The sequence below is a fragment of the Anneissia japonica genome, unplaced genomic scaffold, assembly GCF_011630105.1.
Source record: "Anneissia japonica isolate Jap-2015-1 unplaced genomic scaffold, ASM1163010v1 scaffold288265_len830512_cov201, whole genome shotgun sequence".
Taxonomy (NCBI): domain Eukaryota; kingdom Metazoa; phylum Echinodermata; class Crinoidea; order Comatulida; family Comatulidae; genus Anneissia; species Anneissia japonica.
Window position 1 is genome coordinate 356,239 of NW_022752171.1, and position 14,683 is coordinate 370,921.

The 14,683-nt window shown below is 35.1% G+C and overlaps 2 protein-coding genes across 2 annotated transcripts; both read right to left on the reverse strand.

Moving 5' to 3' along the window:
* Nucleotides 1-2,807: 2,807 nt before the first annotated feature.
* Nucleotides 2,808-9,036, reverse strand: LOC117122158. The gene is made up of 4 exons (XM_033267666.1): nucleotides 8,673-9,036; nucleotides 7,888-7,936; nucleotides 5,274-7,339; nucleotides 2,808-4,837 (listed from the first exon to the last, which is right to left on the reverse strand). Exons 1-4 carry the CDS (start codon nucleotides 9,034-9,036, stop codon nucleotides 4,665-4,667), a joined length of 2,652 nt encoding a protein of 883 aa, XP_033123557.1. The 3' UTR covers nucleotides 2,808-4,664.
* A 2,811-nt stretch (nucleotides 9,037-11,847) lies between these two features.
* Nucleotides 11,848-13,556, reverse strand: LOC117122159 (C-type lectin domain family 10 member A-like). Its single transcript, XM_033267667.1, has 4 exons — nucleotides 13,422-13,556; nucleotides 12,852-13,017; nucleotides 12,509-12,627; nucleotides 11,848-11,930 (listed from the first exon to the last, which is right to left on the reverse strand). Exons 1-4 carry the CDS (start codon nucleotides 13,468-13,470, stop codon nucleotides 11,848-11,850), a joined length of 417 nt encoding a protein of 138 aa, XP_033123558.1. The 5' UTR covers nucleotides 13,471-13,556.
* Nucleotides 13,557-14,683: the final 1,127 nt, after the last annotated feature.

A 14,683-nucleotide genomic window follows, 5' to 3' on the forward strand; every position in this document is an offset into this window, starting at 1 on the left:
ATTTTCCATGATCGGCTTCTTAAAAAGGCAGAGGCTATTATGGGCGACCAAACTCATCCTGCCTCAAACCTATTCCAATTGATGCGCAGTGGTCGACGTTTTCGTTCATTGAAAGCCACTAAGGGTAGATTCAGGAATAGTTTCTTTCTTAGAGCAATTAGGGCTCTAAATTGTAGGTAAATGTTTCATACTTTTGCACTTTGTTTCTTTGTTTGTGTTTGTTCTGCCTTTTGGAATGTGTTTTTACCCCAGAGCAAAACAAATTTTTATGTTCTCCTGAACAATGACAATAAAATATGATTGATTGATTGATTGATAGTATTTACCTGTAGGAAAACCACACATTATAATTTGTTAATAATCATTTATATATGCCTAGGACCTTATGCTTGGTTGTAAAAATTGTCACTCAAACGACGATATCATTGTGATGGATGGAAATCTACAGTAAAACAGATCATAATCTAATCATGCATGAAAGCCTGATCAATATGTTATTGACATATTTTTTGTCAGCCAAACTCTCCTTTCTCTAATATAACGGCTTTACCGGTGAATTTTGCGGCCCAATAATTTCAGCTTGGACTCGCTTAACTTTAGTCTGCATCAGGGGTGGCGTCATTGGGGTCCTCGGATGTGCAATGTTTTCACTGTGAGAGCTACCCTACTGACAGAAATGTAGATATATATACGTTTCAGAGATGATAATTTTTATCAACACAAAAGCTAAATATATAATATGGCCTGTTTCAGTTTCTTTCCCTTTAAATGACCAAAGTGTTGGTACCCGTATTTCAAATTGATTTTAGTTGAAACACGCATTTTTCTCCCTTTTCTTCCACTTCAAAAACATAAACAGTAACAAAAAGAAACACGCATTTTGCAGAAACCATAGTGCGTGACCTGAAATTTTTCACGTATTTAGCATAGGTCTATGAGAAAACATTTTCACGAATTCAGAGGAAAATGTAATTAAAATGAGAAGAAATTGGTTTTATTAGAGATATAAAAACGGTCAGGCAGTAACTTGAGTCATCTATATATTAATTCTGCTAATCGCCACCTCGTAATTTCACTTATCGGGCCTATTTCCTCTGAAACCGCTGGCAGAAACGTGCTCATATCTCATACACTGAGGTTTTTATATATCACGACCACAATGCGTTACTTCTATAGGCTGAAAAAACAACCAAAAAACCCCGAAAATCAGTACCAGTTTCGCGAGTTACTCACATAAATAAATCCCCTCTGTTAATCTATTCCGCAGGCAAATTGTTTTTTTTCGTAGGTAACTTTGGCAAAATGTCATTAATAATCCCATGGAGGTGATAATCCATAACTCTTCTTATATACCATATTTTGCGCATGCGCTATACCTATAAGTTTTTGTCAGCCTGATTTGTACATTATCGCGATAGGACCTAGTTTTCAGCCCTTGTATGGGCCTTGCATTTTTACTATAATATCTCCGTGGTTGGAATCAATGCAAAAATAAAACCAGTGATTGAATTGACTCATTCGGAATTTTAAAACATTAGCCTAAATTTACAATCCGGAACACAACATTATGTGATGATAAACATCAGACAGAAAGAGGTGGAAGAGTTTAAAAGAAGGGTATAGGCCTATACTGATATGTTTAACAGTGGACTGAGGAAAACTCCACTGTCGAGACTTCCCTCGATGATGATACGAATAATGATAGATTGCAGTGACGGATATAGGTGGAGTGAATAAATTGTGAAATATCATTAAAGATTGGTCTATAATTGTTCGGGTATTGTTTTCTCCTTGTATATGGGGTAGTCATTGTGACTTTCCTATCGTTTGGAACCACCATACATTATGATTCATTTACAATGGAACAGAGATTTTGCGATTACGTGATGCAATTCTTAGCCTAGTATCGGAATTATGAAATGAAGTTTAAATTTAATATTTTGAGAAATACATTCCAGATTCTCTTCAATATCGCCAAATACAAGCACCGTACAATTTAGTGTGTGAATAAAATTTGGGTAGTTTCGTTCTGTTACGTTTTCTTTAATTTTCGGTTCCTATATTACAAAAATAGACATAGGCCCCTAATCGTCAAAATGTTCACAATCAAGATTTGAATGAATATTTTTTATTTCATATAAGTTGGATTTTCGAATTTTAATTGGGCATTTTTTCCTAAGTGAAGGATATAAATCAAAAGTTGTTTGGTTGCCATATTTATCGGATAAATGTTTTACATGATCACAGTCATACAAGTCTAATGATGTCAAGTGTGATTCCTTTCTTCTTTTTTTTTTAGCTTAAGTATATAAACTAATACGGCCTTATGATTGCTTCAATATTTTTGAAGCAATCAACTCTCTTCTCCCTTCCGCTCGTTCGTGTTCCTTTTTCAAAAACTTTTGTTTGCATACATATAACACGAATTTGTAAATAATAATCTTCATTCTTCAACATACTATACATTATAGCGGTATCAAATGTTTAATAAACTCCCCATTTAAATCACATCGGCATCCTCAAGGAAAACTTTCTCTCGTAAAGCCAAAAAACACTTCTTATCAATATATTGATTCTTATTATCATTTTATTCTTTAAATATCTTCATATTATATTATCGTTGCATCATTTTGTTCCCCTGTACATTTTTGTCTTTTGTTGTGTGTGCGTTTGTCAATGTGTCCTTTTTCGATAATTTTATTTTTCAGGGTATGTTCGGCACAAGTGTCTAATTAGTGTATATAAAGTAGCTGCTTAGCACTGGAAACACAAATAATGTATAAATCAAATAGATATTAATACAGTGCTCAAATAATATAGAAACATGATCTTTAATCAACGAAAGTTTCTTATTATAGTTGTACGAAAAAAGGAAAGTATCTGGTGGGAATCGAACCCGCAATCTCTAACTATCTCAGCAAGCTTCATACACCGTTTAGACCCCTGCTCCTCAAACTAAAAAAAAACAAAAAAACATTTCTTAGGGTCGGAAGACTGCGTCTGACTTATAAAAAGAACAGACTTTGGCAGAGCACATTTGGAAACATAGTTGAAAATACTTTTGAACAAAGGACTCAGTTCAAGAGGTACACAAAGGCGTAGCTACGAAGACGAAAGCTAGACATTCATTGTCGACCTAAAACCTAGAATCTACTCCCATGGTTACACTGTTTCCAATCTCTTAAAGGATTGAGGTCGTTAAAATTGAATAGGAATGTACTTCACGTTAAAACGACGTACCAGTTAATAAATAAAATGTTTAAAATGATGAGTTGCTGCTTTGGGGAGGAGACGTACAAGCTCTATTTTTAATCATTGTTTACCCAGTCAGTCTCTCCCAAGTCGACTGTACACAAGTCGGAAATTCATCATTGTTTTAACCTTTTCAAATTTATGAGTGTACACAGTGGCGGATTCAATTTTTATACTGGATAATGATGATAAAAATAATAAAACACTTCCAGTGACTGGAAGTTTTTCTATTATTATTAATAATAATAATAATAATAATAATAATAATAATATTAACAATAATAATAATAATAATAATAATTATTATTTTAAAAGTAAGTTTACGAAATATGATGTCATGCTTTAAGTCCTGTCCTAGTTAAGTTAATCAAGTAAATTGCAAACACAGAAGTTTTTCTATCATTTTTAATAATAATACTAATACTAATAATAATAATAATAATAATAATAATAACAATAATAATAATAACAATAATAATAATAATAATAATAATAGTAATAATAATAATAATAATTATTATTATTATTATAAAAGTAAGTTTACGAAATATGATGCCATGCTCTAAGTCCTGTCCAAGTTAAGTTATTCAAGCGAATTGCCAACACAGAAAGCTGATAGAAAGTTCACTAAAATGTCAACAATTGTAGTATTCAGTGAACTGCCAACACAGAAAGCGTGGATGAGTTAAAAGTAGCCAAAAAATATGTCAAGCGCACACTTCAAGCCTACTGTTAAAGTATTGACTTATAAGGATAAGTGGTGATTAGAAAGAACAACTGGAAGAATAAGCACGAACTTAAGAGAATAACCCAAATGATTTTACTTTCGGTAATTCTTAATGGTACGCTATATTATCTACGTTAAACTAAAAAACTTGTTATTGCTTTTAATGCTATATAGGGCCTAATAGTTCCTATTATGGATTCAATGCACATTTTCTTTAAAGTTGGCAGGACTATTTCCATGTAGGCCTATACATTTTCTGCTGATATTATCAAAATAATAGCTTATTTAATTCATATAGATATAAAAACGGTAGTATAAAAGTAATGTAGATATCTATGGGATTGTATTGAAATGAATTAATATATAGGCCTATTATATTATATATAATATATTAATTCAAATTCAACATTAACAGTGGCGGAACCATGATTTTTTGACGAGGGTGGGGAGCGGGTTCGGGCGAGTGGAAATCGGGAACCCCATGTTTCGAGGGCGTATAACAAATGGCTGTGGGGTGGGCCTACGCCCTTTATATTTTGTGCGTTCCGGGACTTTTTACAATAAAGTTTTGGCCATTCTCTTTTCTAAATAATTTAACATTTGGTTTGTTTAGCTGCGCACTGCCTGGGAGGGGAAGTTCCCATTTCGGAACCCCTGGATCTGCTACTCTGATTCACTGTTCCCCTTACGCCCCAATAGCGCTACCGGTCATTTCAATTCTGATTGAAGTCACGCGCGATACATCTAAATTTGCGTTTCTGCTTGAAGTTGCAGATATTGTCCAAGTTGTAAATGGCGTGGTCATCTGGAAATACGTTTGTTGATCGTCATCAAGAACTCCTTTAATAGTGATTGTTTCTGAAAGAAAAACAATATATACATTATTTATAGAACCAAAACCTTGAAGTTTTGTAAAAAAAAAAACCGGGCATCTAAAATTGTTTCTTTGTTAGCTCCAATTTGTCAGTTAACATATCATTTTCTCGTTTATATCGGTTGAACTCCTCATCTATTAATTATCTTTCAATATTCCTTATGGCAATATCTATGTATTAATCCATCCAATATATTAAATATATTAATGAACATTACATGTAGGCCTGTCGTTATCTATGCAAACTTTACAAGAGTAAATTTAATTGGTAGAGCTGGCTTTTTAATTTTTTATTTGCATAAATAGTCTGTAATATTGAAATATCATTCATGCGTTCTTTTACCCACCAAACTAACAGTGGTATACTACTTCATGTATCAATGGATTTTGACATCAATAACAACGGACAGGCATACTCACTGTCTTTATTTTTGTATTCGAATGCTTGTCGAAACTGCAGGCCGACGAAATCATAATAGTTTCCTTGGAAACGATCCATGAATACCCCCGATGTATAAACTTTAATATTGACACGTTTTCCTACTGCACCATCCAGGTAAACCCGTACACTCTTAACTCTGACACGATCGTAATTTGTGAAGGATAAATTACTGTTCATATAATTAAAATTAACCGTCACCTCCTTGTTTTGTCTGAAGTACCACACTGGACAATTTTTCAAAGTAGTATGCCTGGAACCACGTCTACAGTCTGGATGGTCAACGAGAGTGATTGGGATGTTAAACGTCTGTGGCTTACCAGATTGGAAGTCTTCCATGTTTGTTATATGTTCTCGATTGGCCCTGGAAATCTTATGACGCAGTAACAACAAGGAATCGGTGAGAGATGGTTTGATACTGGTTGAACAGTCATGGAACTGGTAATAAAAAACACTCTGGCAGTATGTATGCATAATGTTTATCAGATTATACTTGAGCAGGTAGCTCTGGTACTCGATTTCGGATTGCACGAGAAGAAAGTTCTGTTGGAGAGTCGCTTTATCTTTCAGTATGTTACCAAGACGCTCTACTTCTTTGGCACTGACGTCCAGCCATGTCTTTTCTTCTAGTTTCTCAAGAAGCAGCTCAGCATTTCTGACAGCTTCTTCAGTCAATGCCTTTCCGTAGGTAGCGACGTCAGTCACTATTCGCCTATACTCACCGGCACTTGCTAATTCTGTGACAGTTCCAACTCCTAGCAGGCCTTCAGCAACATTTTCCAAAGTTTCCCACTCTGTGATTTTAGAACGTAGTTCTGCAACCTTGACAATGTTTTCTTTTGAATACTCTAATTGTTCAGCTGTCATATCGTAACGGCCGTTCAGGTGGTCAATGACGTCATCAATAGTCTGCTCTAGACCATTGATTGTTTCAATAAGAATAACCAAGTCAATTACTTGATTCAGTGTGCTTGCCACACCGGCTACAATAAGGCCTGGGTTTCCCGTTACAACACCGACGACAATAGTAGCAATCGCTTTAAAAAAGCCGAAGATTGATTTCGCTGCCTGTTTACGTTTGTACTTTTTGACGTCGTTTTCGAACTTTTTTTGGACTTTTTTTAAGTCTTTCTGGAGTTCGCCTACTTTTTTCCGAATACCATCCATTGTTAGTTTTGATACTTCTAACTCAAAAACACCTGTATTATAGGCTACTCGCCGTGCAACTTGTACATCTTTCGCCTTCTGCTCCATTAACTCTAAAAATTCGATTTTATTATTCAAATTCTCTTCGTTTTCTTCAAGTCGTTCAATATCATCGTTAATTTCTTGTAGATCGACATCATATGTGTTCAGAATATCTTTGTACGTGTTACTGGAAAGTGTTGGCACAAATTTTGAACTAGATTTTTGTCGGTTAAGCTTTGTTTCCACATCATGAGCCATTGTAGCATGTGCAGAGAAAGCACTTTGCCTGTACACAAACTGAGCCGTGTCGACTATGACAGAATCAAGACAAACCTGTGTGTCCGTTAAGTCTGTTGCTAAGATATCTACACACGCGACAGACATTGAAATTAAGCGGGAGGTAAAACCCGGGAACTCAATGTTATCAACTGTCTGCAAATTAATACATTCTTCTGCATCAACTCTTAAAAGTTCTGCAAAAACAGTAAGTGTGTGTCCATTGTAGTTTTTAACAAAATAATAATATTTATTTGAGTTAACAACTATAGATTGAAATCCATAGCAATCCGTCTCTGGGGTTCTATCTAGAAGGTGGTCACTGTGTAAATCTAGTCGGCGGGTGACAACAGTTAGGTCATAGGTCAAAGTAAGTCCATTATCTATAATGACATTTTGAGCATATATTGTCATTAAATTCAAATTGAAACCATCAAGTTGAAATTGTCGATGATGGTTTAAGTTGAGGGCGATGATTGTAACTTTGAAATTGTTTCTGCCTGTTCCAACTGCTTCTATTAGGCTTGGTGATCCACATCCTGAATAGCAGTTACCAGCACAAACAGCACGCCAATCGTTACACCTGTTAAGAATCATAATAGAACAAAAATACATTATGAATTCTAGAATTTTAACTCTCCAGTGACCCAGGAGTAATATTTACCAGTCATGTACTAATATCCAAATATTGTACTAGTCACACAGAGAAATTGTGTAACTGCAACTAAACTTTAAGTTGTACTGGTCAAGTGGTCAACATATCTGTGTAGCGATAAATCATTATGGTAACACCACTATAGAACTCTCTTGTTTATATGGCTACAGAAGTATGGATTTCCAAAGTAGTGTATAAACAAACGCAATTACCAAGGAATCGTTATTAATTGTAAGATATGCTGCCTGTGTTAAAATAATAAACTTGAACAATACATTTCAATATTTTATTCGTTACTTCTAATTTTTAAGCAAATATATGTTTTTTAATGAAAATAAAATACAAAATGTATATTACAGCATTGGCAAGTTGTAACACCACAAATCATAAAGTTATTGGTAAACTATGGTCCACATGTGTGACGAATGGCTATCATGCTGGGAAGACAATAACAAACAATAAATTACTAAACTTACGTGATTGGTTCTGTCTGCCATTTCGGTACACTAATTCCTGCGACTGGATCTGTAAAATATTATTTAAATTATGGAAAAATAACAAAAATGTATTAGTTTGCTTCACTTCAAGAAGTACAATATTATTTTTTAACGTTGTTGCTGTTTCGCATAAACTAGGAGCCCACTATGTGAGTAGAAGCCAATGGGGTTTATACGGTGGCCAATTTGAAGCGTCACGGCTTGAACGCAGGTTAATAAAAAAATCTCTGCTGGGCGTCACTGAGTGTAATTTATTTTGTTGTGTACATCGATTACTAGTACCCGCATATATGAAGAGTATGAAATAAATTTACTCCTCTCAGTAGCGCAGCTGAGGAGATTTATTTTTGTGAGGTGTGGGGGTCCACACCACAAAATATCACGGTTGCGGCAACTTTTGTAAACACAGATATTACACAGACCTAAATAAATAAATATATATATATATATTATAATAATAATAATATTTATTCGGCAGAGTAAAAAGTATACATACAATATTCTTGCCAGGAGTAAGTAATAGGCATAAGCCCAAACAGTAAGCTGCTCTTACTCCATCATCAAAAACAAATACAATTAAAGTTTTATAAAGATTGAGCATAGCCATCCAAGACATCCAAGACATATATATATATATATATATATATATATATATATTATATACATAGACCTATATATATATATTATATATATATATATATATATAGGCCTATATATTAAATTAGAAATGTGTGAGTGTATTAATTGAAATGGGATCATCTAACCTGCTGAACAAACCAAAGTAATGTCTTCTAAGTGACTGCAGTCGGTCTCATCTTTATGATCACATAACGTAAGATACCGTTCATTCCCATCACACCTGACGTCATCCAGCACTATTCTGCCTGACCCTGCATTACTCTCACCTGCAGTGCGGAAGAGTACAGCGGCAGGGAACCCCAACTGATGACAAGCAACATGACTCGAGGTATCGTTCCAGAAATCATCACAAACAGTTCCCCACACATCATTAACTTTTATTTCAAGTCTTCCCTGAAGAAGCCTGTCTGTCGGGGGCTGCTGAGGTCGAATTTCTTGGAGACGTATTTGTGGGTCTATTTTGGAGGTAAAACAAAATGGTGTAAACATCGGTTAGTGTGCCTAAACTAATTAATATGTATTACAGTGCACTCTCCAATTCCACACCCTTCTAATTCCAAGACCACTCTAATTCGAGACCACTTTTTCCTCAAAGAACCAAATAACAATCTTCAATCTTTTAACACAAAGCTAACCTTTTAAGTGGAAACAAAATCCGGGACCACCCCAAATTCTTAGGTCCCAAAGGCGGTCTCTAGTTGGAATGCGAACTGTATTATTATCATCTCCGCCAGTTGAGATATATATTTTCGTTTCGTGATGTTTGTGTATGTAGGTGTGTGTAACGCTTTGCTGTTTCAGTTTTTTTCTTGTGTTCAAAATATCTCAAAAACGGCTGCAAAGACATAATTGAAAATAATAGGGAGTGTTAGATATAACCCAATGAAGAAATGATTACATTTTGGTGACTGTCCGGATTAGGGTGTGGATATGTTTGGTGAATTTTATTAGGTATTTTATAGGCATCAAGCTACTGTAATATGACTTCATAATTGTTGTAATTTCCAGTGGCGGATCCAGGAATTCGAAATAGAGAAGGCCCAGGTGGGTACTTTGACAGATGGAGGATCTATACTACCTCAGCTTCACGATGGTTGGGGCTGAGGTAAGAAAATTGCAGACATAAAATTTATGTTTTATACAATTTATATTTTTTTTTATATCTCCATTCTTTTATCTTAAAAATTAAACAATTTAGGGGCGGAGGGCCCGGGCCACTGGGTACTTTCGCAAATAGGGGATCCATACAATTTCAGCCCCAACATGGTTGGAGCTGAGAAAGAAAATTTGTGATGTCACCTCTAGATGGCCGGAAATTGAACTCTCAGTCTTAAAATTTGAACATAATTTTCTTTATGTCTATCTCCATAAAAAAAAAATGTACAATTTAGGGCTACCACCCACCCCCTTGAATCCACCGCTGATTTCCGAACAAAGTCGAAGTCGAGATTGCTTTCACGATCGCAATGAACTATTTATCATGAGGGGTATCTTTGATATGGGTTTTCCCCGACGGAACTTCACTTTTCCCCGATGGATAAAAAAATACCCTTCTATAGTAGCCCGGACATGATACTCCAACTGTGGCGGATCCAGAAAGTCGAAATAGAGGGGACCCGTGGAGGGTCTTGTGCGAATAGAATGTCCATCCACCTCAGCCCAATAACGGTTGGGGTTAGGATAAGAAACAAATTATGATTATGACACTAAGTGGTCGGAAATGGCACTCTCAGATTAAAAGTTGAATACAATTTTTTCTGTTTTCTTCATTTTGTTTTGTTTTTTGTTTTGAGGTTGTGGGCCCGTGCTGACTGGGCTCACCCTTGAATCTGACACTGTTCAATGTAACACATGACATAGCCTATCATTTTGTTTAACAAATGACTAATTCCTAATGTCAAGCGAAAGATTTTTCTATTCGATTTTTTTTTATTCAATTGAGTTTTTACAACCTATAACACATTAACTACAGTGTATTGTAAATTCTGTAGTTAACCTTCAGAGAACTTTATTTAAGAAAATGCCTAATTAAGTATCGTTAAATTAGATTTAGTTCAAATATGGTTATATTATGCTAGTTTGAAGGTTTACTTTAAGCCAATCAGTTACACTTACATCTTCATGATTAGCATAAAGAGAACTAGAGCGTTTCTCCATAAAGAGTGCCTACATCCACCACTTTGCCTAAATACAGAATTCACGAAGGCAGGCGATAGACGTCAATCAACATTTGGTTGATCAACTCAAAAAGGGAACTTGTAATGTTTGTTAGAAAGTGAAAAAAAATTTATATTTTATAATAATAATAGGTCAATTTATAAGGCGCAAATAAACAAGGTCTCTAAAAAAATAATAATAATAATAATTAAAATATTAATAATAATAATAATATTATTATTATTATTATGATAATAATAATAATGACATTGCAGCGTTCGTAAGATGTTTTTCATTGGTGCTGGAAACACTTTCAAAAATAGGGGCCAGGCTCCCCCAGTAGAAAAAGTGGAGGGGACAATGGCCCCGTGCCCCCACCCCCGCTTCCGCCGCCGTTGTACTACTGTTATGTCCTTTATTATAACACTGTATTTACATTTCTTTAATGATTTATATATAATTCAACAGTGCTAAGGCCTATTTACACTAGTATGATAGTAACGATCAACGTAAAAAGCTAAAGAGCAATTGTTCATATGGATAATAAAAGAAATAAGAGTTTTTACACTAGCACGATTCGATAACGATTTATCGTGTATACGATAAAAATATTTCACATATCGTAACAATCAATTTTATTACACAATGTATTTATTTATTTATAGGACAACATTCGTTGAGAGCTGTGCTACAAGTAAGATGTACTATTATGTCATTTATTCGAATACTGTATTTACATTTCTTTGATGATTTATATATAATTTAACAGTGTTAAGGCCTGTTTACACTATGATAATAACGACCAATGTAAAAAGCTGAAGAGAAATTTTTCATATGGATAATAAAAGAAATAAGAGTTTTCACACTAGCACGATTCGATAACGATTTATCGTGTATACGATAAAAAAAATTTCACATATCAAATCCAATGACGTAAAAATCACGGGAAGACAATAACATCGTTTTTACTACTACGATTTTATCGTTTTCCCATGATTATTACGTCATTTGATTTTATTTCTAAAAATATTTTTTTATCGTATACACGATAAATTGTTATCGAATTCAAACTGAGATGTGTATAAGAGACAGCTCCAATTCCACACCCTTCTAATTCCAAGACCACTCCAATTCGAGACCACTCTAATTCGAGACCACTTTTTCCTCAAAGAACCAAATTGTGCTAGGTTCGTCATCCGCTGGATCGTTTATTTTATACTGGAACTCTTAAAAACACAAAACATGGTGAAAATCAGTCTCACTGTGATTAGAATTAAATGTGCAAAACTTCAATTACATAGTGATGCATGAATCATAGGAAGTAGACTGATTTTAAAACGCTCGCGTTCTACACCTTTAGTAGAAATTACAATAAAAAAAATTGCCTATTTTTACTTGAAATCAACAAATATATTTATTTTAAGGTACTTTTTATTTCTAAAAAAAAATCAGTTATAGTCACTTTTTATTAAGTATTTTCACAGTAGCTGTCCAGACTAAGATGTGTAGGAAAGTCCATAATTAAAATATGGCTACTAAACACGGATTTGTATTTCAAGTAATTAAGTATTTATTTCCACATTTCTCCATTATTATGTAAGTTCTGCTTATTACTTCAAAGAAAGTTCAATTCTCCACCTCCCCATTAAACAAAATAATATTTGGCATTTGATGGCTCAATTTATAGGCCAAACCAAAATAATTTTTCAGATAATTTAGATAAATGTCTAAAACATCGGCACATTACAAGGTACTACAGTATATCTAAATGTGGATTCTTGATGGAAAATTAAAAAATAGTCACTTTCGAAAATGCTTGTTTCTGCGGCTTCAATCCATTTCCAACCGTCACCTGTATTTTGGTACCCAAGCCATGCGGATGGCAAAATATCCGTTGGGTGCTGTGCTCTTGCAAACGATGACCTAGTGCAAAAAAATCAATCAGTTTTATAGGCCAAAGTTTGAACCTTCTCAAACCTAATTAGGCTATGGATAGAGCTAAATCATTGTTGTGTAGTGTAGGCATGTGAAGGTATTTTCCTGTTTCAGTGGGTAAAGTTTTTTCGGTTGTTGTATGACTATCATTTTAATGCGCCGTTTTGGACCTCCAATTAAATTCCATCTTAAAGGTTTATGGTTATACTTACATGTAATTGAAAACATGGATGTTTTCTCTAACTGAGCTAATAACTGGAATATCTGCCCCTTGGTATTTGCAGTATCGTCGGGCTTCGTCCCAGCTCGCTCCTTCAATATCATACTTGAAATGATAGCAATTATCTTCAAATCGGTGCCATGATTCGGGACAGGCGCCTAGCGTATTGCAACAAAAAACAGAATTTATCTTAAGCCTGGTTTTCATCTATAGTCCTGCACCAATGACCGACCCATCCCCTCCCCCCTAAATTTTCGAAATTATTAAAAAAAGGGAAAAGAAAGGAAATATTAATCAAATTTAAGTTCGAGTATGCCATTTCCGGCCATCAGCCTCAACCATGGTGGGGCTGATGTGGTCCAGACTCTCCATCAATGAAAGTCTCTCCCTCTATTTCAAATTCCTAGATCTGCTATTATTAATGCATTCAGTACAGTAAGCCTTTCAATGCCTTTATGAGTAGTTACCAGTAACCATAATTACTTAATATACAAGTTTCTGTTGTATAATCAAACACAATTTATCTGTAGATTGATTTAAAAAAAAGAGATTTTATACTTACATGAAATTAATTTCAAAGCAACAAACAATACGAATACAGTAAGCATCATATTGATTCTTTATCTGTAATTATTTAGAAGTTAAGCAAAATACAGGAAATTAGAGAATGCTTTCTTCAAATTGTTGGGGGTGGATCTAGACCCCTTTGTAGCCCAGGCCCCTACCCCGATAGAAATGAGTGAAGTGGAGTTGCGGTTTGAAGGGAAGATGCTTGCCTTTCAACCCCAAGGGTCCTGTCAAGTGGCAAGGTTTTTCTTTATGACCAAAACAGAGGCAATTTGTATTAGCACCAAAACAACGCTAACGAGACTTAGTGTAGAGCATCATCGAGAGCAGCTTAGCTCAGTCGGCTAAACTGGTGGTAGCCACTGTGTGTGCGCTGAACATTGGCTATCTCTAGGTCCCGGTTGTATTCCCATCGCTCTCCTTGTGTTCCAGCTAGGGCTGAAATGCAAGTTACAACAGCGCACCGTCTTTCGGATGAGACGTTTAAGCCGTTGGTCCCGTGTGCATTATGGCCCGTGTGCACGTTCAAGAATGCAGTACACTATTTGGAAAAAAATAGGGGTTTGTCTCCCGGTGTACTGCCAAATCACTACCGAAAGGACCCCGCTGAAAATAAGTCTTCTTCAGACTTTCGTGGGTTATCCTTGGTGTGTTTACATCGAATAAATCCATCCATCCATCATGAAAGTAGGCTTGTTTGTCTGGTCAAACGATTGTAAATTTAAAAGGCCTAGTGAATATGTTGGCATTTTGCAAGCATTAACTCCTGGACCTAAATAACTATATATAAATAATATTCAAAAGAAGCACACTTATAAATTTTCCATTATAATCATTACATCTAGGATTATGAGTAGGCCAAAAGTGGTTCAGACACTTCAACAATTTTGATACTGTTATATTTACAGGTGTGCCATTTCAACCGGATTAATATAAAGAAACGGAAGCTCCTAAAGCTTCAAGAATCGCTTGCCCTCGTTTACTATTTTTAAGTAGGCGCGGCGGAGTCAGTGCTGGTAACCAACTGGGCCCTATCCCAGCGGACATAGATACCTGATCTGACCATGCCGACGCGAAGTCTCTGTAAAAATTTGTGAGGAAAAAATTATTTGGATCACCTCACTCCAGCAATAGTAAAATTAAGGTGGAGGTGGCCCATTTGTCGGAGACAAACTAACCTCATCGCTTTTTTAACGAGTGCTTTCAGATTTTCATTTATTATTATATTATTATAATAATATATATTTATACACATCT